This window comes from Nicotiana sylvestris, chromosome 12 (assembly GCF_000393655.2).
Source record: "Nicotiana sylvestris chromosome 12, ASM39365v2, whole genome shotgun sequence".
Taxonomy (NCBI): Eukaryota; Viridiplantae; Streptophyta; class Magnoliopsida; order Solanales; family Solanaceae; genus Nicotiana; species Nicotiana sylvestris.
This window is the reverse complement of record NC_091068.1, coordinates 124,983,058-125,010,162: the sequence shown is the minus strand read 5'-3', so window position 1 is coordinate 125,010,162 and position 27,105 is coordinate 124,983,058. Positions and strand designations below refer to the sequence as shown.

Sequence of the window (27,105 nt, the reverse complement as noted above, 5' to 3'; positions counted from 1 at the left end):
GATATTAATTCTAAGTTGTATGCAATATAGAGAAAGGCACTAGGGTCGTGGCATGTACCTAGGTGGTCAACTAACGAGTAGAGATTCCTAATGCAAGAATGATGAATATGGTACTTATACTATAACCATTGCACTTTTGCAACCACTCTCACACCTCTCGGTAGAGAGAGTGACTTTGCCCAATTGACTCTCTCGAGACCAATTGGGTAGGCCAATTTGCCCAAGCAACTTATGGTTCAAATTGGGTAATTACTCTCTCGAGGTTTAACCCGTTAATTGGGACTACCATTCTTATGGGTCCATCCCAATTCCTTGTTGGAATTAATCTTGGGGTCATAGACTCTCTTTCTCAAGAGGAGTCAAGACTCACTAAGCTAGACTTAGTGTTTGCAACCACCAAATCTTAAATGAAAACATAAGATTAATCCAAATAACAAATACCCAACATCATTCATGCACTAAACAATCACACCCATTAATTACCCATACTAGGGTTGAGCCACAACCCTAGCTAATGGGTTTAGCTAGCCATAATAGAAACAAAAATTGAAGAAATAGAAGATGAAACAACCATATTAATTAATTGCTAATGTTAAACTACAATAATGTATGATGAAACTAAGCTAAAAATGCCCAAGATAGGCCAAAATATGAGTCTCACGAGCTCAGCCGCTATCCGCCCAAAAACCAGAACTATAAAAAAAAAACTCCGCTAAAAAATAAAATGTTCTATTTATACTACACAGGAAAAACTGGACAAAAATACCCCTGAGGGTCTGGCGCGGACCGCGTACAAATGTCACGCGGCCGCGGAGGGCAATAAGTCTTCAAGTCTTGCTTCTGGAACTGAGGGATGCGGACCGCACAAATATGTCACGCGGCCGCATACGCTAAGATGCGCGGACCGCGTAGAAATGGGATGCGGCCACGTAGTAGATTTTGCCCAAAACTCAACTCTCTGAACTTTCACCCATGCGGACCGCACTGATTTGATGTGCGGTCACGTGGGCTTTTGCCTTGATTTTCTTTGTCTCTGAACTTCCATCAGTGCAGACCGCGTGGAATTGATTGCAGACCGCATGGCTTGACTTCAAACTTGCAAGGTCTCTGAACTCTCCTGCGCGGCCGCACACCAAATCAGTGCGGTCCGCGCAGGTCATCTTGTTCCCCACTTCAGTTGTCTTTTGACACTTGGCAGATTTCACTCCTTTTTGAGCCGATCTTTGATATTTATCATCTTGTCGCTCAAACCTGCAATCAAGTGTAATTTGTAAGCATTTTGGGACTAATATATGGCAATTAATGCACAAAGCTCAGGTAAGAATGGGTATAAAACATGTAGAAATCACAGTTATCAACTCCCCCAAACTTAAACCTTTGCTTGTCCTCAAGCAAATAAAATGAGACCTATCCCTCAATGGAAAACACCCAAGTAATTCCTATTTATCCTAGAGTAACCTCAACAAGCATCAATTGGGACTAACAATTTCCCTCAATGCGAATGCATCATTAACACATTTAAACTTTGAAAACTTGTGGATCAAGTGCGACACAAGAGCATCAAGAGTTGACACATTTCATCAAGGAACCTTTCTCAATTTCTTTGGTCATTGTGGAACCCAAACTCACACATCCTCGACTTTCCCTGAGTGAACCTCACCTTTTAGAGTATTTGCACACAAATCGAGGTGAATGGACTTCTCTCTCATCTCTCACAAAGAAAAGGCCCTAAGTCCAGCTCTAAGTACCATATGCTTTCCCCTTATGTAAGTATCCACTAATGTAGACTTCCCTCAACTCAAGATCATATAGGGCTTTTGAGGAGTCATTGTGAAGGCTTTGGGTAAAGGTATGACGTGTTTTTGTTCTTTGGGTAAAGATCATTAGTCTCTCTTCTTTCACTGTCTTTCTTTCTTTTCATCTCGTATGTTTTCAGATTACTAATCAACTCATCCATGGTCAGAGTCTGTAGATTTTTAGCTTGAGTGATGACATTTACCTTACTTTCCCAAGACCCAGGTAGAACACTGAGAATTTTCCTTACAAGCTTATTTCTAGGAATGACATCTCCAAGTGAGTGAAGCTCATTTATGATGGAGGTGAATCTGGTGTTCATATCTTGTGTGGACTCATCATACTTCATCCTGAAGAGCTGATATTCAGTGGTGAGTATGTTGATCTGGGATTGTTTGACCTGAGTAGTTCCTTTGTGTGCGATTTGTAAAGCTTCCCATATTTCTTTGGCAGTATCGCAAGTTGATACTCTGTTGTTCTTATCAGGTCCTATACCACACATCAAGATTTTCTTGGCACGATAATTTTTTTCTACAGCTTTTTTGTCAATGTTGTTGTACTCTCTTCTCCCTTTGGGCACCAATGGTCCTGTTTCTTCAAATTTCTTCATGGGAATGTATGGACCATTACAAATGATGTCCCATAGTTCTAAATCTTCTGCCATCATGAAATCATGCATCCGGGTCTTCCACTATCCGTAGTATTGACCATTGAATCTGGGAGGTCTATAGGTTGATTGTCCTTCTTCAAAGTTTGGTGGAGCAGCCATTGAGGATCCTTACTAGGTGTTAACCTGATAGGAGAGACCCGCTCTGATACCAATTGTTAGTTTATATGAGTCCACCAAACTATAGAGTACCTGGTCTTCTATGAGACTGATACGTAGAATGCAGTAAAGACTGAATGTAAAGAAGACAAGAGATTTTCTACGTGGAAAAATCCCACACAAGGGGATCAAAAAACCATGACCTACTCTTGTAGGCTTTTAACTCTACTAACTTGTAATCTACCTATTACAAGCCACTTTGCAAATACCCTATTGCAAAGACTTGAAACTAACTTGTGATACAACCACCACAAGCCACTCTATAACTCTCCTAGTTACAGAGTATTTAACTTATGACTATTCCTAGTCACAACATAAACTCTAAAGTTTACAAATTTGGTTTGTTCCTAAGACAACGCTTCTAAGAAAGCAAACTAGGAATTAAAATGTTGAACAATTAAAAAGATTACAACTCAACTATGGATGTACATAAAGCTCGTTTAGATACTGATCCTTAGTGGAGTTGTCTTCTTGTTCTTGACACACCAGTGACTTTAATGCCGGATGAATGCTTTTACTTATTTGAGAGAATATCACTGAATGCACAAGTGATGGTGTGTCTTGCACCAGGTTGTTTTATCATAAAAGATATCACAATGTATAGTGATGTCAACTCTTGGTGTACTTCCTCCTAGTGAGAAGTGACTGTTGCACTGTCTGCACAACCACTTCTGAGCAGTTGCATTCCAGTTGGATAGTGGACTTTGTACTTCTATCAGGACATAGCACCGGACCAGGTCCTAGTTGTGTTCCTCTTCTGTAACAGTTGCTAGATGGTCACTTTCTTTCTACATTCCAGTTGTGCACTTGACTTGTACTTCTATCAGAGAACCCTAAGGGAACAGGTCACTGTCGTGTTCCTCTTTATATTAATTGCGTATATTCACAGACTTGTTTGTGTCGGAGAATCCTAAGGGACCAGGTTACCAGGTCCCTATTGTGTTCCTCCCTGTGGTCATTTGCCCATTTGCTGACACGTGAAATGTATGAAATGTATCCTGTGGAACGTATCCTGTGGAACAGATACTCTATCTGGTTCTTCACAACAAGTTTGTTAGATCATCAAAACATAAGAAGCATAAGGCTAAGACATTTGAAAACCCATCAGCTAAGTAATAGTTATAAATCTGGTCCTGAGGGTATAAAACCCCGAATTTTGTGTCGTGTGATTATTTGGAGGTAACACACATGCTAGGTGACGGGCATGTGGGAGTGCACCGAAGGGATTGTGACTTGGTCCGTCCCGTGAAACTGTAAAGTTGGGTAGCTTACTGTTAACTACATGTTCCCTCTGTTTTATGGAAATTTGACTGCAATTTTATGTCAGAAATCATGCTTAGGCAATATGATATTACTGTTGGGACCCGTTGAGGTCATGTATTTGTTGAATTAGCTACTAATTGCTGTCTTGTACTCAGTCATGATTTTACCTGCATATTACACCTCCGTCTCTTCTTGTTTCTTGTTGATACATGTTATTATATCTGTTTGGGCTGATTTATATGATTTTTGAGAGCCCGGGAGACTAGAGAGGTTGGTGACTGAGATAGGGCCCGAGTGTCGAGCTGTGAGCTATGTGAGTTTATATGGATCAGGTTGCATGCCGAAACGATCCTGAGGGCTGAATTATATGGATCGGGTTGCACGCCCCAACGAACCTTATGGCTATTTATATATTGTATCAGGCTACATGCCACAACGATATAACGCTTGGGCTGTGATCGGAGCCAACCCTACACTACTATAGAGTGGCAATAGCGGTCGATGCAGCTTTTATCTGAAAAGGTCGGGATCGAATCCACAGGGAGCTAAGATATGTTTGGAGTTGGATTCCTATCTAATCTAGCAATGTGCAGTGTTCCTCCAATCATTCTTGTTTGTTCACTACTCTAATTTAATACTAATGATGCAGAAAATTAAATTAAGTATGACTTTTTTGTAGGGTTTTCTTAATTGGTCTAAAGGCACTAGGGAAATGACTTGCACCTAGGTGGATATCTAACAGGATCTACAACTTAGGGCAAATTTGTTATAGTTGGGATCATGATATAGCCATTGCACGTAACTACTCACTCTATACCTCTCGGTAGTTTGAATGACTTTGCCCTAATTGGCTTTCTCAAGCCCAATTGGGTGTTCAACCAATGCAAGCAAAATTGGCTTAAGTTGGGTATTACTATCTTTAGGTTTAACCCTTTAATTGGGGCTATCAATCTCTTGAATGCATCCCAATTCCTTGTTGTCCTAAAATTCCTAGACTTATTCTCTCTTTCTCAAGAAGAGCCTAAGTAAAACGACACAAATTAGTGTTTGCAACCTAAAAAAGTCACACATCAGTGTTTGCAACCACCAATTTAACATTTAAAGCATAAATCAGGCCAAATATCAATCACCCATAAACATTCAAGCCCTAAAATAGAAGAACCATTAAAATACTCACACTAGGGTTGACTCACAACCCTAGCTAATGGGTTTAACTACTCATAATCAAAGAAGAAATCATAGATTGAGATGTAATAGAGGCCATAAAAAATAATTACAAGATAAGAATCTAAGATTAATTGTTAAACAAGCTCTAAAATTACTCAAAAAGGTAAAAAGAGGCGGTTCACGTACTCAACTAATAACAGATGACCTAAAAATCTGAAAAAGAACTATTTATACACAGCTAAATTTTCCTGGACCAGTGCAACTCTAAGACTACTGCGGCCGCGCAAAATCCACCGCGGACCGTAGTCTTGAACTTTTAGTTCAACTTCTGGTTCTCTGATACTGACTACCACTGAGGCCGATAAAATGATTGCTGCTGTGCTAAGGCTAACGCTGCCGCACAATTTCACCGCGGGCAATGGTGACTAGTAAAGCCCAAAACTGCAACTCTCTAAACTTTTCCACCCGCTTCCGTGCTAGAGCCACCGTGTCAGCGCTTGATTCTTCGCTGTCAGGGCTCCTTTAACTCAGCTTTTGAACTTGTGCAGGTTTCACTCCTTTATTGAGCTAATTTTGACTTTCTTGTCTCTTTTTGACCAAACACTGCAAACAAGCACATTAAGTTAGCTTTCGGGAATACTTGTACACATTTTTAATCCAAAACTCAAGCAAAAAGGAGCATAAAACAAGCTAGAATCACTAGTTATTAGGCTGAAGGAGCCCCTCCGGAGTCTGTAAACCCCTAGTGAGCGCAGGTACCTATTGAGTGTGAGTACTGTGGGCTGAGAGCCGAGTGATCGAGTTGTTGAGGGGAGTTGAGTGACTGTTGCCCTGAGAGGCTGTGCTTGCTTTCATTTGTTGTTGCACTTAGTTGCTATCTATCATTGTTGTGGAATTTTCTAAAAGACATTATACCCGGTCTACTAGAACTTGAAACTGTATAAAACTGATTTGACTTAAACTGCCAGATTTGAAAGCATGTCTATATTTTACTGAAAAGGAACTATAACTGTGTAGCTCATCACTATCTTCAGTTCCTTATTTATTATTGTTACTTACTGAGTTGGATGTACTCACGTTGCTCCCTGTACCTCGTGTGCAGATTCAGGTGTTTTCGGACATGGTGGACGTTGATCTCGTGCGTGGTTGAGTATCAGAGACTTACGAGGTAGCTGTCAGCATTTGTAGTCTTTGTCTCTCCTTTCTTGTTATCTTTTCTTTCCTGTATTGGCATTTTGGCACATACTATTGTAGACTCTGTTTCTAGACTGATTGTGTAGATGATCATGACTTAGTGACACCCCGATGTCAGGCTATTTTCCACACTTATGTTTTGGGTTTACCCCATTTTTATGAAAAACTTCGATTATTGAAAATGTCTTAATTCATTTCTGTTAAATGTGGAAATTGTTTTAAAATGTCAGCTTGCCTAGTACCAAGATAGGCGCCATCACGACGGGTTAGATTTTTGGGTCGTGAAACTCAAGAACCCTTCCTTTTTTTTCTCCGATTTTCACCCCAAATTACAAATTAAATGATGGAATTAAAGGCAAAATTATGGAATTTAGCTAAAACCAACCAGGAATCACTTACCCCAAATAACTCCTCGAAAATCCCTTCAAGAATCGCCCAAATGCGTGGTCTCTAGATCAAAATATGAAAAATGGATTCAAACTCTCATTTTGAAATTTAACACTGCTACCTAGATAATCCTTCTTCGCAAACGCGGCCTTTCACTCGCGTTCATGTAGGCCAAATTTGACAGCCTCTCAACTAACTCTTCGCGAACGCGACCAAAGATTCACGAACGCAATTTCACCATGGTCAGCAGTGACTAGTAAAGCCCAAAACTGCAACTCTCTAAACTTTTCCACCGCTAAGGGAAGTAATTTCACCACTACCGTGCTAGAGCCACCGCGTCAGTTCTTGATTCTTCGCTGTCATCGCTCCTTTAACTTAACTTTTGAACTTGTGCAGGTTTCACTCCTTTATTGAGCTGATTTTGACTTTTTTGTCTCTTTTTGACCAAACACTACAAACAAGCACATTAAGTTAGCTTTCAGGAATACTTGTACACATTTTTAATCTAAAGCTCAAGAAAAAAGGAGCATAAAACAAGCTAGAACCCCTAGTTATCAACTCCCCCAAACTTAAGCTTTTGCTTGTCCTCAAGCAAACAAAGTAATTCCCACTTCCTAAAGATAAAAGAAAGGAAAATTTCAGCTTCCCTAAAGTACCCTCATCAAGAAACAATTGGGACTAACAATTACCCTCAACTCAAATACATCATTAACAACATTCAACCTTTTTAGAACCATGGCTTTAGTGCGACACGAAAGCATCAAGAGTTGACTCAACTCATCAAGGGATCTCTTTCTATCACATTGATCATTGTGGAACCCAAACTCATACTCCTCAACTCTCTATACGCAAACCTCACTTTTAGATTGTAGCACTCAGAATGAGGATTGTGGAAAACTCACTCATCTCTCTCCAAGGAAGGTTACAAGTCCGGCTCTAAGTACCATAAGCTTGCCCCTTATGTGAGTCACCACTAATGTAAGCTCACTCAACTCAAGATCATATAGGGCTTTTGCGGGAATGTAATGAAGGGTTTTGGTTCAAGGTCGGATATATTGGTCTATGAAGGTTTTATCTTTCTTTAAGAACTTCATTTTCTTCATTTTGGCTCACATTTTCTTGACTCTTTGAGCCATTTACTTCTTCCTTAGGGGCTAGAGAGACACACTGTCACTATTTCTTGTTCATTTTAATCCTTTTTCTCCTTTCTAATCTTTCCAAGACTTTCATCTTTTGCTTTTATTGAATCCTGTCATTTCTTCTACATCGTTCACTTTCTTTTTTTCTTTTTGGCTTTTTCTTTGTTTTTCTTTTTGCCTTTCCTTTTCTTCATTTTGTTCCTTTTATCACTTTTGCATTTCTCGTCTCTCCCCCCAAACTTATGCTTTTACCTTGTGCTAAGGAAAGATCAGGTGCCAAGAGAGGATCATTTTAGAATAGATAAAGGTTTGTATCATGGTTATTGAAAGAACATGGTCTATGGCTCAATGAGGTAGACTAGGGATATCATTTTTGGTGGGATGTGGATGTTTTCAAGTCTCAATTTGGATCAAGGAGAGCCTATAATCACTTCTCAAGTCGAGATACACGCAGGATTTCTCCTAGACAAACATTCAGGGCAAGCTCTGGACTTATTGACAAGGGACTTGGACTTGCAAATCAATACCTCACCACACAAGCTATATGATTGCTAAAAAGACAGAGTCGGGGGCCTACAACAATCTTAGCTAAGATTTGAGCAACACATATGGTTCCAAGAAACTACTCGATGATTGTTTAGTCAACACAAGAGTCTCAAGGTCACAACTATCACCATCCTATACACACCAATTTATTTTTAACCATAATGTCAAAGGTAAATGTGTAGGCCCAAGTGAATCTTTGCTTGAGGCACTATTTCTCACTAGCTTTTATCTACTCAAAAATGAAAAGAAAACAGACTCAAGCCCTTAAGAAGTTTGTCATGTCATCCATTATCGGGAAGAGCCACCCGGTTCACACAAACTCTGCCTTTGGAAAGAACCGTGACACTAAGAAAACCAAAGGCTTATTGAACACAAAAAATTGCAAAAGAAGTTATGAAGTAAAATGTGGAAAGTAAACTAAATATGTACAATAGGGGATTTAGACGAATATACATAAGAGGGAATGAATATATACATGACAGAGTAATTTTATATACAGACCAAGATTGAAAAATACTGAAAAGTGAAATAAATGGTAAAGTTATATACATACCAAAAGTGAAAAAAGCATAAAGAAAAGAAAATAGTATCATAATTACAAACCAATTACCAAATCATCAAAGTAGGACCACCCCTTCAAATGAAAACTAGCATTGTCCTCAATACTAAATAACCAAAAATAATATAAAAAATGGGTAGAGAGTGAAGAAAACTCCCTATGGGTCCTCTGTCTCCATGGGGTCCTGTAGCTGGGTCCTTGGATCATCTGGCTCGGGGTCTGTGGCTGTCCTGAGGTACCTCCCTCAGGGTCCTCCAGCTGAATCTCTACATCATCGACCCAGGGCACTATTCTCCTCCTCTTGGGCTCTCTCTCAGTCTCCTGCTCTTGAACTTGCTCTGTCTGAGCTGCTGGAGGCTGGTCCTGTAATAGTAGATCCAATGGTAAGTGGTCTGCTGCCTTCATCTTCTCCACCTCTCCCCTCAATTCCTTTATCGACTCCTTTAAGGCTCGAGTCTTTTTCAGCTTCTTTGTCTGCTTGCTCAACTCCTTAAGTTGTTGCCTGTATCCAGTTGTTGATGCTGGAAAGTCTTTGGTTCAACCTTTGAGCAGTCAACGGGTAGGCGGAGGAGGAAGGCACTGAGGATGGCATGGAAGTAGATGGTCCGGAGGCAAGATCCAGTATGGCAGTAGGAGGTTGTGAAGAAGTGACTACCACTAATGGCTCTTTAGACTGGCCAGTAGAAGTAGTAGCTTTGCCCTTGGATCCTTTGGATTTAGGGTTTCCCAGACCCTAAAGGCTGTACCAAGAGAAGGGCTTTTTTGGATTTACCATGATGTCAAAATCCCTTTTCTCTAGCTCCTAATCCTCAAAGTACATGGTGAGGAAGTTCGGGAAGGGGTAGGATCTATCACCCTCATTGACCACTCTGGTGATCACTCTCAACATGATATTCCCGACATTGATCAGGAACCCTGCCATGATAGCTACCACTACCATCGCCCGGGAAACCGATATGTCACTGTCGTGAGTAGTGGGGTCTAATCTACTGCATACGAAGGTATCCGAACCCTTTACCTCAAAGTTTAGGGTGTTCCTAAGATAGGAACCCCTCTTGTCAACCATGTTGGAGTAGTATCCGGGAGGGCCAGAAGTGATGCCAACCATGGACGAGCTGCCTCATCCATCGCCACCTTCTCTAAGTACAATGTCTTATCTTCATCATTGAATCCCAGATACTCATTGATCATCTCCCCATCAAACTTTACCTTCAAGTTTCGTACCTTAGTCACTTTTATGCCCCTTTTGATGTGGGAGGCATTGGCATAGAACTCCTTGACAAAGTGCTTATTAGCATCCGACACCGTGCTAGTGAAGCACTCCCATCCCACTCTTTCACTGAAGTGCTGCTTCACATTGGGGTTGTGGGGCAGAAGGTCCTGCTCTATAAACTGACGCTCATGAATTAGGTACTTTTGAGGCCACCACTCTCTGAATTTATGGTATGCCAGCTCACTGACAAACCTTTTTTGCCAAACCTCTGGGTCTCTTGTCCTTTTTACACCACCAGTCTGGGTATCACCCCCTCTCCTATCATCTGGTACCTCAGCATCTACATCCTGTCCAGGCGACGAAGCTGTAGGTGAGGTTGAAGCTGAACCATCAGACAACTTAGAAGAAATATCAACAGAAGCTCGAGCAGTAGGAGAGGCCAGAGGTGTGGGCTCATCTCTTAACTTAAGTCTCCTCGGGAAGTCTGGAACATGTGTGGGCACTGAGTCAGTCTCTGATGGCTCCCGGGAGGGCACATACTCACTCCCTTCTGAGTGGGAAGCAGCTCTATTTGTAGCTATGATGTTCTTTCTCATTTCCCCAATTGCTTGCCGGACTGCTGGGGTTAACTTTATTTGTCCTCGTCCCCTACCCCGGGAAGACTCTACTTTGCCTTTGCCTTTTTGTTTCTCACTGCCACCTCTAGATTTAACCATTGTCTGCAAACACATTCAGTAGAAGATTGTTAGTATTGGTGCAAGAAGAAGCAGTGAAAAAAACACAGAAGAATAATGGATAGTGCTTGAAAACAATTGCAGACTGTTGGCAGCAGAAAAAGCAACGCGGCAGCGGTAAGAGCACTACTGAGAGCGGAAAAAGCACCGCTGACTGCGGAGGTGTGGGGATCAGACTACCCACCCTCTAATAAAACTGTACCACTTAGCGCGGAAAAAGCAGCGCGACAACAGAGTGCATACCGCTGAGAGCGGAAAAAGCACTGCTGATAGCGGAGGTGTGGGGATCAGATTACCCACCTTCTGAACTCAAGAACCGCTGACCGTGGAAAATTGAGCGCGGCTGCAGAAGTTGAACCGCTTTCCACGAAAAATCAACCTCGGCCGCGAAAGATAAAAATGGGCTCAACAAACCTAGGCTTTCAGTTGTTCATAAACTTAGCAATCTCCTATACATTTTTAAACCCCACTAGGTATTCATTAACAACTCCTAACTATTTTAAGCCTTACCTAATTAACATTATACAGCCCTAGGTCAAAATTAAAAGAAAAGAAGAAGAAGAAGTAAAAACAAAATTAATAGTTAAAATAAAAACAAGTCCAAAATTGAAGAAAAATAAGGGAATGAATTTACTAGATGTGAAATGTGTGTTGAAAATGGACTATAAGTCTTGTGTTTGTGTAGCTTAGGGCGTGGATGAACAGTAGTGATTTTAGTTTGAGAGTAAAATGGGCAAAAAGGGTAAAAGGCCTTATGACTGCCTATTTATAGAAAACCCCCAAGGGCCCACTAAAACTTACCTAGCATGGCCACGGTAAATAATCGCGGCCCGCGCTTGTGAAGAACTGAAGGGCTTCTTTACTGAGACCACCGCTGAGAGCAAAAAATGCAGCGTGGCAGAGGTAAGCCATCGCTGACCGCGAAAAATGCACCACAGACGCGATTGGAACTTCAGAGAACCCCCATTTTGGATTTTTTAGCACCACTGACAGCCATCAAATCTCACCTCAACGATAAGGCCACCACTGACAGCGGAAAAGGGAGCGCGGTCAGCGATCTAACTTCAGAGAGTTGTAACATTCTTCCTGCTTAGTCCTACACTGCATCACACATTCCTACACACATATCACAACTAGTTAGTTCAAACCAAGTCCTATACTAAGAAGAAAATCAAAAAGAAGAAAAACACATGGGTTGCCTCCCAAGAAATGCCTGATTTAACATCGCGGCACGATGCAGGTTACCATCAATCACTTGAGATGGATCATTGCCACCACACGGCTATCATCAAACTTGCCAAGATAATGCTTTACTTTGTGCCCATTAACTCTGAAGATTTCACCATTTTTCTTTTTCAAATCAAGAGCACCAAACAGAGTTACAAGCACCACCTCAAAAGGTCCACTCCAATTTGACTTGAGCTTTCCCGGAAACAGTCATAATCAGGAGTTGAATAAAAGAACCAAGTCACATTCCTTGAATTCCTTGCTATGGGAATACTTGTCATGTAAGTACTTCATCTTGTCCTTACACAAGGACGAGCTGGAATAGGCATGAAACCGGAATTCATCAAGATCATTAAGTTGCTCCACCCGAAGATTTGCTGCACCATCCCATTCAAGATTTAACTTCCTAAAAGGCCACATGGCCTTGTGCTCTAACTCAAACTAGTAGATGGCAATCTTTCCCAAACACCAACCAGTACGGAGACATACCAGTCGGAGTCTTGTAAGCAGTCATGTAAGCCCATAAAGCATCATCCAGTTTCTTTGACTAGTCGGTCCTATTTGCATTGACAGTCTTTCACAATATGCTCTTAATCTCCCTGTTGGAGACCTCAACTTGCCCACTAGCCTGAGGATGGTAAGAAGTTGAAACCTTGTGATTGACACCATACCTTGCAATCAAAGTATCAAATGCCTTATTGCATAAATGAGAACCGAGTAAAGATATTCTTCTTGAGAAAAGCCACCACACTCCAGGCCTCGTTGCTGGGTAAAGCCACGGCCTCAACCTACTTGAAAACATAATCAACGACCACCAGAATGTATGTGTTACCACATGAACTTACAAAAGGTCCCACGAAGTCGATGCCCCACACAACAAATATGTCAACCTCAAGATTAGTGGTGAGAGGCATTTCATCCTTCTTTGAAATTCCGCTAGCTCTCTGGCACTCATCACATCTCTTCACAAGATCTCCCGCATCCGTGTACAATGTAGACCAATAAAATCCACAGCTAAGCACCTTTGAAGTTGTCTTTTTCCCACCATGATGACCACCGTAGGGAGAGGAATGACAAGCATCAAGAATACTCATTTGCTCCTTTTCCGGAACACATCTCCGGATCACACCATTATTACAGATTTTGAACAAATAAGGCTCATCCCAATAGTAATCCAAGCTATCATGTTTGTGCTTCTTCCTTTGGTTAGAAGAGAGCTCATACGGAACAATACCGGTACAAGAAAGTTGGCAACATCCGCAAACCAAGGCATGCTATTCACAGATATGGAGAAGAGTTGCTCAGCATTGAATGAATCATTAATTTCGATGCCGTCACAAGGCCTCTCCTCCTCCTCCAAGCGGGACAAGTGGTCCGCCACTTGGTTTTCACTCCCTTTCCGATCAAAAATCTCAAGGTCAAACTCTTGAAGTAATAGAACCCATCTCATAAACCTAGCCTTGGAATCATTCTTTGTCATCAAGTAGCAGAGTGCTGCATGGTCAGTATGAACTATCACCTTGTCACCCATAAGATAAGGCCTAAATTTCTCCGTTGAAAACACAATTGCTAGCAACTCTTTTTCTGTCATTGTGTAATTTACTTGAGCATCATTCATTGTCTTGCTTGCATAATACACCGGGTGAAACATCTTGTTGACTCTTTGACCCAAGACCGCTCCTACCGCAATGTCACTTGCGTCACACATGAGCTCAAAAGGTAAGCTCTAATTGGGTACGGTTATAATGGGAGTGGTTGTCAATTTGTATTTGAGAAGTTCAAAAGCTTTCATGCATTCCTCATTAAATACGAACTTGGCATCCTTTTCCAATAATTTGCACAAAGGGTTCACTACCTTAGAAAAGTCTATCACACCTCCTTTTTACTACCCCAGGAAGGATATAAAGGAGTTTTTTCCAATTTAAGTGACAATCGAAACGGGATTATTATTTAAGAATCAGAGTCGCCACTTGGGATAATATATGGTGTCCCAAGTCACCGGTTTAAAATCCTGAATCGAGGAAAGTTTGACTCTATTTTTACAGTCCGCAAACATAGAAATCCGGGTAAGAAATTCTGTTAACCCGGTAGAAGGTGTTAGGCATTCCCCGGTTCCGTGGTTCTAGCACGGGCGCTCAACTGTTATTATTGGCCTAATTATCTGATTTTATTATGTGTTTTAGCCTATGGTAAATTTAATTTATTAACCGTTTTAATTATTTTTAAGAAGATTCAATGCTATTTTAAAACATGCCTTGGACCACGCCACATGAAATGCACCCACGGTCCGCAACACATTTATATAACGTTGTTAAAATTTAGATTTGGGTCACATGAAATGCACACCAGAGTTTAAGGAAATTAATTTAAATTACGCGCCTAAAGCAACTACACACTTTCAAGTTTGCAAGGGTCATGGAAGATTCGCTAATGGCACACCTCGACTATTCTAATAAAAGAGTTTCTACACTTAATTTTGAGGGCCATAAATATTGGTGTTATACAATACAACACACCTCAATAATTTAAGGATCTAGTCAACTGATTAAAGGACTAAGGAATTTCCAATCATTAAGGCAAAGGTTTTAAGCTCAACGTTAATAATTAGTAAGCTAACAATACATGAAATCAAGCTGAGTTACTGAAGGGGCCTAGGCAGGCTGTGAACCCAATGACCAACTGCCCATTTCGTTAGCAGGCATGATGACACAACTGGGCTAAATCACGAAGCCCATAGCTAGGATTCGCCTGTCGAAAGGAAGTTTGGCACAACTGGGCCCATGCTAACAGCCCAATTCAGTGATTTAAGCATTAACAATAGAAGGTAAACTATATTGTTACGAAGATTCAGAATCTGATTATTAACAGCTCGTGCAAGATGTTTCATCATTTAAAGTCGCCAATTCAACTTTCCAACAAGAAGAAAACAAGTTCAAGTTTCAGAAATACTTCATTTATTAACAATGGCCTCGGAAAGGCTTGACTCTAGACCTTGAAAAGGGAGCAAACACTGGCTGATTTCGCATAAACCAAATGAGACTTTCATGTATTGCAACATGGCACAACCAATTTTCTGCATCTTAAAAATCAGAACTGCTACATAATCAATATTGAAACTAAAACACTTAACGATTTCAGTAGAGTGTTACAGCCATCCGAATCAGCTATCAAATACCATAACATGCCATGAATTTATTCAAACACCTAAACTAACATCTAAAAGAGGTAAGCAACCTCAAGTTAATTAACAAGCTCACATGTCTAACTTCTGAACACAGTCTCACATTAGGGCCAATAGGACCAAAAACATGATTAAAATATCTAATAACACTTCTTATTAGCCCATAACTCAAATCATACTAGACCAAATTACTCACCCATTTTACATATTTCTTAATAATAAAAACTTAATGAACACATAATCACATAACTAGACTACATAAATACAGAACCAAATAATCTAACATAAATTGCCATGAAACATGGTATCATCAGCATTCTCATTCCCATTTCAACATGCCATTTGAGGTCGACTGTGTACCTGGTTACAACAAAGACAAACAAAGAGCTTTGAGACTCAACTTAAAGCAACATCAAACCAGCAAGTACAACAACAGAGATCAGTAGTAAAACCAAATCAAACAGCTTCCAAAAACCCAGCCATTTCAACTCTTTAAACAATTTTTACCCAAATCAAACAAGAGTTTTTCGAAGCTTTTTAAATTCCAGTTGAAACTCAAGATTAGGGAGCAAATTCAGGACTAATTCCCACTGCAAAAGATGCAGAAATTTCAATATATTTCCCGAATAACTATTTTCAGCCGTTTGTTTGCTTTTCCAGTATTTCTTAATCCCTATATCTGCCTTGTGCATGAAGAAACAGTCCTTTTATAAGGAGCTTTTAGGGCAACAGAAAGTGAGTCAGTTTATTGCCCTTAAATCCCTTTTCAATTCTTATTTTTGCTATTATACCCTTAATTTAAAATCAGTTTTTCAGAGTTGCCCTTAACCCTCCTTCTAGGAAGCTTCCTAAATCAGTTTAATAGATTCCCTTCCCTAAATTTCCTAGACTACCCTTAAATCCCCCTGTTTTTACTTCAGAAACCAAATGGGTTAAATTGACCCAATGACTTAAACCCCAATAAATGGGTTTCTCTTAAAATATGGGTCAAAATTGAACCCAAGGCCCAAACAAAAAATCAGAAATCCATTTAGCTAATTCGATGAGAAGCAGAAAAGAAAAACAATTGAACGACTTCAAAATCCAAAATCTAAACTAAATGATTGATTTCTTTTTAAGCTAAATACTGAACTGGAATTAAACTATACTACCAAATCAACTAAATCTAACTATCAGAAAAATGTTATAAATAACAGAAGAAAATAGAGAACATCGTTTAAAATTTGAAAAGAAAAACTGAAAATCGAAAAGAGAAAATATGAACACTAAATTAATCAAAAGGGAAAACTAGGTCTGAAACTTTTTATCGACTTTCCAATCAGAGAACAAAACATTAAAAGAAACGAAACAACAAAACAAACTAAAAAACAAAAAAAAGAAAGGAGTAGGAAGATGAAACAACACAAGACGGTAAGGAAAATGAAGAAAACTTACCAATTTGCCCTCGAAACTAGTATTGGACTCTTTGATTTAACACAAACAGTGTTAATCGTTTGTTCTTTGTTAAGAACAAGCGACCAACAATGCTTATGTCAAATTAACCTTAAGGAAACTCAGGAAATTTGGGGATTAAACCTTGCATGCCAACGATTCAAAAGAAATCGATTTTGGGCTTTTAGGGTTTCGAACTACGATTTAAAATCCGAGCATTTGTGGAGGGATTCGAGGGGAGTTATGTTGCGATTTGGAAAGAGGAGGGTGAGAAGGTTCCAGGGTGTTTATTTTGGGTGGGTTAGAACGGTGTAAGGCTATGCCACCACCGGATATAATGGTGGGTTTTTTAGGGCGGCGGATTCTTTAGGGTTCGAGGTTTGGAGACGAAGGAGACTGGGGGGGGGGTTCTGAGGGGGTGGGGGCTTTTCGGACAGTTATATACGTAGGGAGCTTCAATTCCTAGCCATCTGATCACACGAGATCAACAGCTCAGATCGAAAGCCTGGGAAACGGGGTCGTTTAGTTAGCTGAGCGGGTGGATCGGGTAAACACGACGGGTTTGGGCCTATTTGGGGCGGGTAAAGGGTAAAAAAATGTTTTGGGTCTATGGGGAATTAATTAAATAGCCCAACAAGACTTCTTTCTTCAATTCCTTTTCTTTTCTCTCTTTTTTTTATTTTCAAAAATTCTTTTTCTTTTCAAAATTAAAATCTAAATTAATTCCTAAACTAAATTATCCTACCAAATTAGATTAATTACTCAAAATAATACTTACCACAACTAGTTAATTACCAAATTAAAAGAAAACTCCAAAATTCAAAACAAAAAATGCACAAATGAGTTATTTTTGTGATTTTCTATTTTTGTAACACAACTAAATTAATAATTAATTTAAAAATGCAAAATTAAATCCTAAATGCAAATGCAATGTATTTTTGTATTTTTTATGAATTAGATAAAATAAACGTGCACAGACTAATGCAAACAATTAACAAAAAATGCTACAAAAATTACGAAATTGCAAACAATGGGAAAAATTTATTTTGTTTGAATTTATGGGAATAATTCATATAGGGAAAAAATCACGTGCTCACAGCTGCCCCTCTTTGCTCGGAAACACGGAGAGTTTTCGTGCAAAGATAAAGTGAGCGAATACGAGCAATTTTTGCCTGTTTGTATACTCCGTGGGAAGCATTTTTGAAAGATTTGACCGTACCTTGCTTCCGAGGTTGCCTACGTATCCTTGGCTATAAAGGAATCAAGTCAGTGTAGTTCGGGAAGTTTCGGTAGCTGGGACTACCAGGAAGCTGTGATTTCACTGTTGCTACTGCTGCTACTGCTTGTTGAACCCCTTATTACACCAAGACAAAATAAAAGAAGCTATACTAAACTATGATCTATGTATTACAAGAATTCTATCTATATCTTCAAACTTGATCTTGCAATTTCCGCTGCTCTGTTGACTTGTACTCTCCAGGTGAGATTCCTTTGTTGCTGTCTTGAATTGTATTCTGAGGTGCTTTCCCTTTGTTTTTCAGGCGGACACCTGATTGCTGAACTTGAATCGTCTTCCTTCAAACATTGCTGCTTTCCCTTTGTTCTTCCAGGTGGGCTCCTGATTACCAACACTTGAACTGCTTCCTTTCCTCCAAAACTTTCCTTGTTCTTTCTTTGTTCTCCAGGCGGGCTCCTGATTGCCGAACTTCCTTTGAATATTGTTGTTTCCTTTCATTCTCCAAGTGGGCTCCTGATTACCGACACTTGCGCTGCTTTTCCTCGAAACTTGAACTACCTCCCTTTGTTCTTCAGGTGGGCTCCTAATTACCGAAACTTGCACTGTTGTTTCTCGAAACTTGAACTGCTTCCCTTTGTTCTTCAGGTGGGCTCCTGATTGCTGAACTCCTTTGAACCTCGCTGCTTCCCTTTGTTCTCCAGGAGGGCTCCTGATTGCTGTCTTCATTTGAACATTGCTGCTTCCCTTCGTTCTTTAGATGGGCTCCTGATTGTTGTCTTCCTTTGAACATTGTTGCTTCCCTTCGTTCTCTAGGTGGGCTGCTGATTACCAACACTTGTGCTGCTTTTCCTCGAAACTTGAACTGCTTCCCTTTGTTCTTCAGGTGAGCTCCTGATTGCTGAACTCCTTTGAACCTTGTTGCTTCCCTTTGTTCTCAGGTAGGCTCCTAATTGCTATTTTACTTTGAATATTGCTGCTTCCCTTAGTTCTTTAGGTGGGCTCCTGATTGCTGTCTTCCTTTGAACATTGCTTTCTATCCTTAAAACTCGTGTTGTTCTCCCTTGCTCTCCAGGTGAGTGCCTGATTTTAACAAAATAGACAAATCAAAGAAAATCTTCTGCCCCAGTTTGGTAGCTGGGCACATCTGTGAGTATTAATTGAATCATGTTATCAAATATCATTAAGAATTTGAAAGCTAGATCCCATTATCTAGGAGGGTCCTGAAAACTCCTAGTTAAATGACAGTTTTTAAAGCTAAGGCATGACTTCAACTAAACTTTGTTATCTATGAAGGTTTTGCAACTAAATCTCATTATCCAGGAGGGATCTGAAAATCAAGTCTTATCTTAAGAGTGACAACTTTAAGGCTAAATTATATTTCCCTACGACAGAAACTGACACTAAATCCTGTTATCTAATTGAGGTCTTAAATATAAGTCCCATTATTCAGGAGGGTCCTGAAAATTTCGAATTGAATCCTATCCCTAAGAATGAAAACTTCAAAGTCAACTTGTATTTCTTTGGGGTAAGACTTATGCTAGATATTGTTACTCTTGCATGTTTGAATTTTAAACTAGGTCCCATTATCCAGGAGAGTCCTGAGAATTTATGGCCAAACCTGTATGGTACTTGCTTTCCTTACGGAGGATTTCTCCGAAACAAACAAAATTTTTCTACCCCTGTTTCAAATCAAAGAAAAATCTTGTCAATTTAAAATGTAGTGGTTAGTTTGTGGCATTCTTGCTGAAGGTGGCTCTTCCCTTGCCTTGCTTTGCTTTGACTGGCTGCCTTGAACTGGCCAAGTTTTGACTTTCTGACTGATCCTCAACCGCAGGACCTTGGATGACCCGAGTGCTCTATACCCAAACCATTGTTTTACTTTTCTGACCCTTCTATCTGAGCCTCTGCATCTCCTATGAAATTACTAAACCCTTCGACCAAAGGGATTTTAACTGACACTTTATGTCCCACTTTACATCATACTATCTCTGGCATGTTCTAGCCACTCTTTGCTTTGTGCAATTTGAAAGTTGGTAGTAAGCTTTGAAATTCCTTCTTACTTGTTAAACAAGGCTAATATTTAAAAAAGCCTTAGATAAATAAAACCAAAAGAAATGAAATGCAATGACTTTGAGAGTTAAGAATAGAGAAGAAAATCCAAAACTAGATGACTTTTTGAGGGAGAAAAGGAAAAGAAACTTATCTGAGTGGAGCAGCTGGTACCAATGATCATGACATGCATTTCGGATTAATCAGCCCAGTCTATTCCACCAATCAACTTTCAATTGTCATACTTTGTGCCCCAGGATCTCCATAACCCAATTCTTTTCGCCAAGTCACAGACCTTGTTCGGCTTGCAGTGCCCTGAAGGGTTTTCACCAACAAACCTCTCTCTTTTGTTCATCTCTCAACTTACTGACGACTTACGGTGCTCATGAGTGTTTTCACCAATAAGACTCTCTCATTTTTGATTTCTCTCAGCTTCCGTTGCCTTATGGTGCCCATGAGGGTTTTCACCAATAAGACTCTCTCATTTTGATTTCTCTCAGCTTTCGTCGCCTTACGGTGCCCATGAGGGTTTTCACCAATAAGACTCTCTCATTTGTTTTTCATTTTTCCTGCTTAAAACATAGTGTTGCCCCTGACCTGAAGCCTTTACTTGCTTGACTTGGCATCTCTCGAGGACTGATCGAAAGGTCTTTCTTTGGACCGTAATGTGGGCTTTTGGATAAGGTTAGAAAGAAAGGATATCAAAAGGCTCAAAACAGTTCAAATGGGTTAAAAATTACAACTTTTGGAATCAGATTTCTTAAAATAACCACAACTTCTGCCCCAGTTTCTTTGCTTGGAGGCTTTTGAATTTTTATTTTGATGGGACAGAACCGTGAGGCTGCCTACATATCCTTAAAAGGAATCAGGTGGAACGTAGTTCATGTCATAGAAATTACTTTGATTTTCCTTTCTTTTTTCTTTCTCTTCTTTTCTTCTTTTTCTTTTCTTTTGCTTTTTCTCTCTTTCTTTCTCTTTTTTTTTTCTTTTTCATTCATTCTCTCTTTCCCTTTTACTTATCTTTTGTGCTCACGTTTCTGAATTTTGCATACTGATTCCAAAAGAGGGGTATGAAAGAAAATAAATAAATAAGGCTCAAAGGGGTAACAACGGATAAAGTGTTTAGATAGCAGAACAAAATGCCTTCATCATTCCAATCTACAAAACATGCCAAGTACAAACAAACACAATTTAAACCAAAGAAATCATACATAATATCTTTTGACTGAATCAGAATTGATAGTCATATCTACACATTTTACTTCTATATCTATTAAATACAAAGCACCATTGGACAATGCTCTCGTTACGATGAACGACCCCTGCCAATTTGGGGCGAACTTGCCTTTAGCGTCAGCTTGATGTGGAAGGATGCGTTTCAATACTTGCTGACCCACTTCAAATTTTCGGGGATGCACCTTCTTGTTGTACGCTCTTGCCATTCTCTTTTGATACAACTGGCCATGACATACCGCTGCCAACCTTTTTTCATCAATCAAACTCAATTGCTCCAGACGGGTTTTGACCCACTCATCTTCTTCATCAATTTCGGCTTCAGCAACAATCCGGAGGGATGGAATTTCAACTTCCGCGGGTATCACTACTTTTGTGCCATATACCAATAAGTAAGGAGTTGCGCCTACTGAAGTACAAACAGTACTGCGATAACCCAACAACGCAAAGGGAAACACCTCATGCCATTGCTTGGATCCTTGCACCATTTTCCGAAGTATCTTCTTTATGTGCTTGTTGGCTGCTTCAACTGCTCCATTCGCCTTGGGGCAATACGGGGTGGAATTGCGATGCTTAATCTTAAACTGTTGACATACCTCTTTCATCAAATGACTGTTGAGATTAGCACCATTATCTAGGATGATTATCTGTGGGATCCCGAACCGATAAATGATATTTGATTGAACAAAATCGACCACCACTTTCTTGGTCACAGACTTGAAAGCTTTAGCTTCAACCCACTTGGTGAAATAATCAATGGCTACCAGAATGAACCTATGCCTATTGGATGCTGCTGGCTCAATTGGTCCAATGACATCCATACCCCAAGCAACGAAGGGACATGGTGCGGACATTGTGTGCAATTTGGATGGCGGAGAATGAATCAAATCTCCGTGTACTTGGCATTGATGACACTTGTGCACAAAACTGATACAATCCTGCTCCATGGTGAGCCAATAATAACACGCTCGAAGAATTTTCTTTGCCAGAACATACCCACTCATATGCGGTTTGCTGACTGCAGAATGTACTTCGGTAATGATAGAAGTGGCCTGTCTAGCATCTATGCATCTTAACAATCTGAGATCTGGAGTTCTTTTGTACAAAACCCCTCCACTAAAGAAAAATCCACTTGCCAACCGTCGAATTGTTCTCTTTTGATCCCCCTTGGCTTACACCGGATATACCCTCATTCTGATGTATTCCCTGATGTCGTGGAACCATGGCTAACCATCAAGTTCTTCTTCCACCATGTTATAGTAAGCATGCTGATCGCGGACTTGAATATGCAGAGGGTCGACATAAGCTTTGTCCGAATGGTGCAACATTGACGCCAAGGTAGCCAAAGCATCGACAACCTCATTATGGATCCTTGGAATATGGTTTAACTCTATTGATCAAAACCATTGACAAAGATCATGCAAGTATTGTCGGTACGGTATGAGCTTTAAATCCCGTATTTCCTATTCTCCTTGAATCTGGTGCACCAGAAGGTCCGAGTCTCCCATGACCAAGACTTTCTGGACACCTATGTCTACAGCTAACCTCAAACCCAAAATGCATGCCTCGTACTCAGCCATGTTGTTGGTATAGTAGAAACAAAGCTAAGCTGTAACAGGGTAGTGATGCCCTGTTTCAAAAATAAGCACGACCCCTATTCTGACTCCTTTCATGTTTGTAGCCCTATCAAAGAAAAGTTTCCAACCTGGTTTTTCAATTTGCTCCAGCTCGTTAATATTCATCACCTCTTTATTGGGAAAATAAGTTCTAAATGGTTCATATTCTTCATCAACCGGGTTCTCGGCCAAATGATCAGCCAATGCTTGGGCTTTCATCGCAGTCCGAGTCATATAGATAACGTCAAACTCCGTGAGCAAACTCTACCACTTTGCAAGTCTCCCTATAGGCACAGGCTTCTGAAAGATATACTTTAATGGATCCAGGCGATAAATGAGGTAAGTAGCGTAGGACGACAAATAATGCTTCAGCTTCTGTGCTACCCAAGTCAGGGCACAACACGTCCTTTCTAGGTAAGTGTACTTAACCTCATAAGATGTGAATTTCTTGTTGAGATAGTAGATGGCTTGCTCTTTCCTACCAGTGATGTCATGCTAACCCAACACACAACCAAATGAATTGTCCAAAGCCATCAAATACAGAATCAATTTGGGGCGAACTTGCCTTTAGCGTCAGCTTGATGTGGAAGGATGCGTTTCAATACTTGCTGACCCACTTCAAATTTTCGGGGATGCACCTTCTTGTTGTACGCTCTTGCCATTCTCTTTTGATACAACTGGCCATGACATACCGCTGCCAACCTTTTTTCATCAATCAAACTCAATTGCTCCAGACGGGTTTTGACCCACTCATCTTCTTCATCAATTTCGGCTTCAGCAACAATTCGGAGGGATGGAATTTCAACTTCCGCGGGTATCACTACTTCTGTGCCATATACCAATAAGTAAGGAGTTGCGCCTACTGAAGTACAAACAGTACTGCGATAACCCAACAACGCAAAGGGAAACACCTCATGCCATTGCTTGGATCCTTGCACCATTTTCCGAAGTATCTTCTTTATGTGCTTGTTGGCTGCTTCAACTGCTCCATTCGCCTTGGGGCAATACGGGGTGGAATTGCGATGCTTAATCTTAAACTGTTGACATACCTCTTTCATCAAATGACTGTTGAGATTAGCACCATTATCTAGGATGATTATCTGTGGGATCCCGAACCGATAAATGATATTTGATTGAACAAAATCGACCACCACTTTCTTGGTCACAGACTTGAAAGCTTTAGCTTCAACCCACTTGGTGAAATAATCAATGGCTACCAGAATGAACCTATGCCTATTGGATGCTGCTGGCTCAATTGGTCCAATGACATCCATACCCCAAGCAACGAAGGGACATGGTGCGGACATTGTGTGCAATTTGGATGGCGGAGAATGAATCAAATCTCCGTGTACTTGGCATTGATGACACTTGTGCACAAAACTGATACAATCCTGCTCCATGGTGAGCCAATAATAACACGCTCGAAGAATTTTCTTTGCCAGAACATACCCACTCATATGCGGTTTGCTGACTGCAGAATGTACTTCGGTAATGATAGAAGTGGCCTGTCTAGCATCTATGCATCTTAACAATCTGAGATCTGGAGTTCTTTTGTACAAAACCCCTCCACTAAAGAAAAATCCACTTGCCAACCGTCGAATTGTTCTCTTTTGATCCCCCTTGGCTTACACCGGATATACCCTCATTCTGATGTATTCCCTGATGTCGTGGAACCATGGCTAACCATCAAGTTCTTCTTCCACCATGTTATAGTAAGCATGCTGATCGCGGACTTGAATATGCAGAGGGTCGACATAAGCTTTGTCTGAATGGTGCAACATTGACGCCAAGGTAGCCAAAGCATCGACAACCTCATTATGGATCCTTGGAATATGGTTTAACTCTATTGATCAAAACCATTGACAAAGATCATGCAAGTATTGTCGGTACGGTATGAGCTTTAAATCCCGTATTTCCTATTCTCCTTGAATCTGGTGCACCAGAAGGTCCGAGTCTCCCATGACCAAGACTTTCTGGACACCTATGTCTACAGCTAACCTCAAACCCAAAATGCATGCCTCGTACTCAGCCATGTTGTTGGTATAGTAGAAACAAAGCTAAGCTGTAACAGGGTAGTGATGCCCTGTTTCAAAAATAAGCACGACCCCTATTCTGACTCCTTTCATGTTTGTAGCCCTATCAAAGAAAAGTTTCCAACCTGGTTTTTCAATTTGCTCCAGCTCGTTAATATTCATCACCTCTTTATTGGGAAAATAAGTTCTAAATGGTTCATATTCTTCATCAACCGGGTTCTCGGCCAAATGATCAGCCAATGCTTGGGCTTTCATCGCAGTCCGAGTCATATAGATAACGTCAAACTCCGTGAGCAAACTCTACCACTTTGCAAGTCTCCCTATAGGCACAGGCTTCTGAAAGATATACTTTAATGGATTCAGGCGATAAATGAGGTAAGTAGCGTAGGACGACAAATAATGCTTCAGCTTCTGTGCTACCCAAGTCAGGGCACAACACGTCCTTTCTAGGTAAGTGTACTTAACCTCATAAGATGTGAATTTCTTGTTGAGATAGTAGATGGCTTGCTCTTTCCTACCAGTGATGTCATGCTAACCCAACACACAACCAAATGAATTGTCCAAAGCCATCAAATACAGAATCAATTTGGGGCGAACTTGCCTTTAGCGTCAGCTTGATGTGGAAGGATGCGTTTCAATACTTGCTGACCCACTTCAAATTTTCGGGGATGCACCTTCTTGTTGTACGCTCTTGCCATTCTCTTTTGATACAACTGGCCATGACATACCGCTGCCAACCTTTTTTCATCAATCAAACTCAATTGCTCCAGACGGGTTTTGACCCACTCATCTTCTTCATCAATTTCGGCTTCAGCAACAATTCGGAGGGATGGAATTTCAACTTCCGCGGGTATCACTACTTCTGTGCCATATACCAATAAGTAAGGAGTTGCGCCTACTGAAGTACAAACAGTACTGCGATAACCCAACAACGCAAAGGGAAACACCTCATGCCATTGCTTGGATCCTTGCACCATTTTCCGAAGTATCTTCTTTATGTGCTTGTTGGCTGCTTCAACTGCTCCATTCGCCTTGGGGCAATACGGGGTGGAATTGCGATGCTTAATCTTAAACTGTTGACATACCTCTTTCATCAAATGACTGTTGAGATTAGCACCATTATCTAGGATGATTATCTGTGGGATCCCGAACCGATAAATGATATTTGATTGAACAAAATCGACCACCACTTTCTTGGTCACAGACTTGAAAGCTTTAGCTTCAACCCACTTGGTGAAATAATCAATGGCTACCAGAATGAACCTATGCCTATTGGATGCTGCTGGCTCAATTGGTCCAATGACATCCATACCCCAAGCAACGAAGGGACATGGTGCGGACATTGTGTGCAATTTGGATGGCGGAGAATGAATCAAATCTCCGTGTACTTGGCATTGATGACACTTGTGCACAAAACTGATACAATCCTGCTCCATGGTGAGCCAATAATAACACGCTCGAAGAATTTTCTTTGCCAGAACATACCCACTCATATGCGGTTTGCTGACTGCAGAATGTACTTCGGTAATGATAGAAGTGGCCTGTCTAGCATCTATGCATCTTAACAATCTGAGATCTGGAGTTCTTTTGTACAAAACCCCTCCACTAAAGAAAAATCCACTTGCCAACCGTCGAATTGTTCTCTTTTGATCCCCCTTGGCTTACACCGGATATACCCTCATTCTGATGTATTCCCTGATGTCGTGGAACCATGGCTAACCATCAAGTTCTTCTTCCACCATGTTATAGTAAGCATGCTGATCGCGGACTTGAATATGCAGAGGGTCGACATAAGCTTTGTCCGAATGGTGCAACATTGACGCCAAGGTAGCCAAAGCATCGACAACCTCATTATGGATCCTTGGAATATGGTTTAACTCTATTGATCAAAACCATTGACAAAGATCATGCAAGTATTGTCGGTACGGTATGAGCTTTAAATCCCGTATTTCCTATTCTCCTTGAATCTGGTGCACCAGAAGGTCCGAGTCTCCCATGACCAAGACTTTCTGGACACCTATGTCTACAACTAACCTCAAACCCAAAATGCATGCCTCGTACTCAGCCATGTTGTTGGTATAGTAGAAACAAAGCTAAGCTGTAACAGGGTAGTGATGCCCTGTTTCAAAAATAAGCACGACCCCTATTCTGACTCCTTTCATGTTTGTAGCCCTATCAAAGAAAAGTTTCCAACCTGGTTTTTTAATTTGCTCCAGCTCGTTAATATTCATCACCTCTTTATTGGGAAAATAAGTTCTAAATGGTTCATATTCTTC

At 40.6% G+C, this 27,105-nt stretch overlaps 4 protein-coding genes across 4 annotated transcripts; all 4 read right to left on the bottom strand.

The window, feature by feature from the left end:
• Positions 1-1,825: 1,825 nt before the first annotated feature.
• LOC138883676 (uncharacterized) lies at positions 1,826-2,458 on the bottom strand. Its single transcript, XM_070164376.1, has one exon. It carries the CDS (start codon positions 2,456-2,458, stop codon positions 1,826-1,828), a length of 633 nt encoding a protein of 210 aa, XP_070020477.1.
• A 16,393-nt stretch (positions 2,459-18,851) lies between these two features.
• Positions 18,852-21,668, bottom strand: LOC138883675 (uncharacterized). Its single transcript, XM_070164375.1, has 2 exons — positions 21,430-21,668; positions 18,852-18,978 (listed from the first exon to the last, which is right to left on the bottom strand). Exons 1-2 carry the CDS (start codon positions 21,666-21,668, stop codon positions 18,852-18,854), a joined length of 366 nt encoding a protein of 121 aa, XP_070020476.1.
• Positions 21,669-23,341: 1,673 nt separating this feature from the next.
• On the bottom strand, positions 23,342-23,737 carry LOC138883674 (uncharacterized). Its single transcript, XM_070164374.1, has one exon. The coding sequence runs from the start codon at positions 23,735-23,737 to the stop codon at positions 23,342-23,344; it is 396 nt and encodes a 131-aa protein (XP_070020475.1).
• A 1,673-nt stretch (positions 23,738-25,410) lies between these two features.
• On the bottom strand, positions 25,411-25,806 carry LOC138883673 (uncharacterized). Its single transcript, XM_070164373.1, has one exon. The coding sequence runs from the start codon at positions 25,804-25,806 to the stop codon at positions 25,411-25,413; it is 396 nt and encodes a 131-aa protein (XP_070020474.1).
• Positions 25,807-27,105: the final 1,299 nt, after the last annotated feature.

Bases quoted from the DNA above. Each gene is read 5' to 3' on its own strand.
- LOC138883673 (XM_070164373.1), bottom strand. From the start codon at position 25,806: ATGGTGCAAGGATCCAAGCAATGGCATGAGGTGTTTCCCTTTGCGTTG.
- LOC138883676 (XM_070164376.1), bottom strand. From the start codon at position 2,458: ATGGCAGAAGATTTAGAACTATGGGACATCATTTGTAATGGTCCATAC.
- LOC138883674 (XM_070164374.1), bottom strand. From the start codon at position 23,737: ATGGTGCAAGGATCCAAGCAATGGCATGAGGTGTTTCCCTTTGCGTTG.
- LOC138883675 (XM_070164375.1), bottom strand. From the start codon at position 21,668: ATGGTGCAAGGATCCAAGCAATGGCATGAGGTGTTTCCCTTTGCGTTG. The intron at 18,979-21,429 runs GTTGGCAGCGGT...TGTTAAAATCAG, and splicing joins AGTTTGATTGATGAAAAAAG to GCACTCACCTGGAGAGCAAG.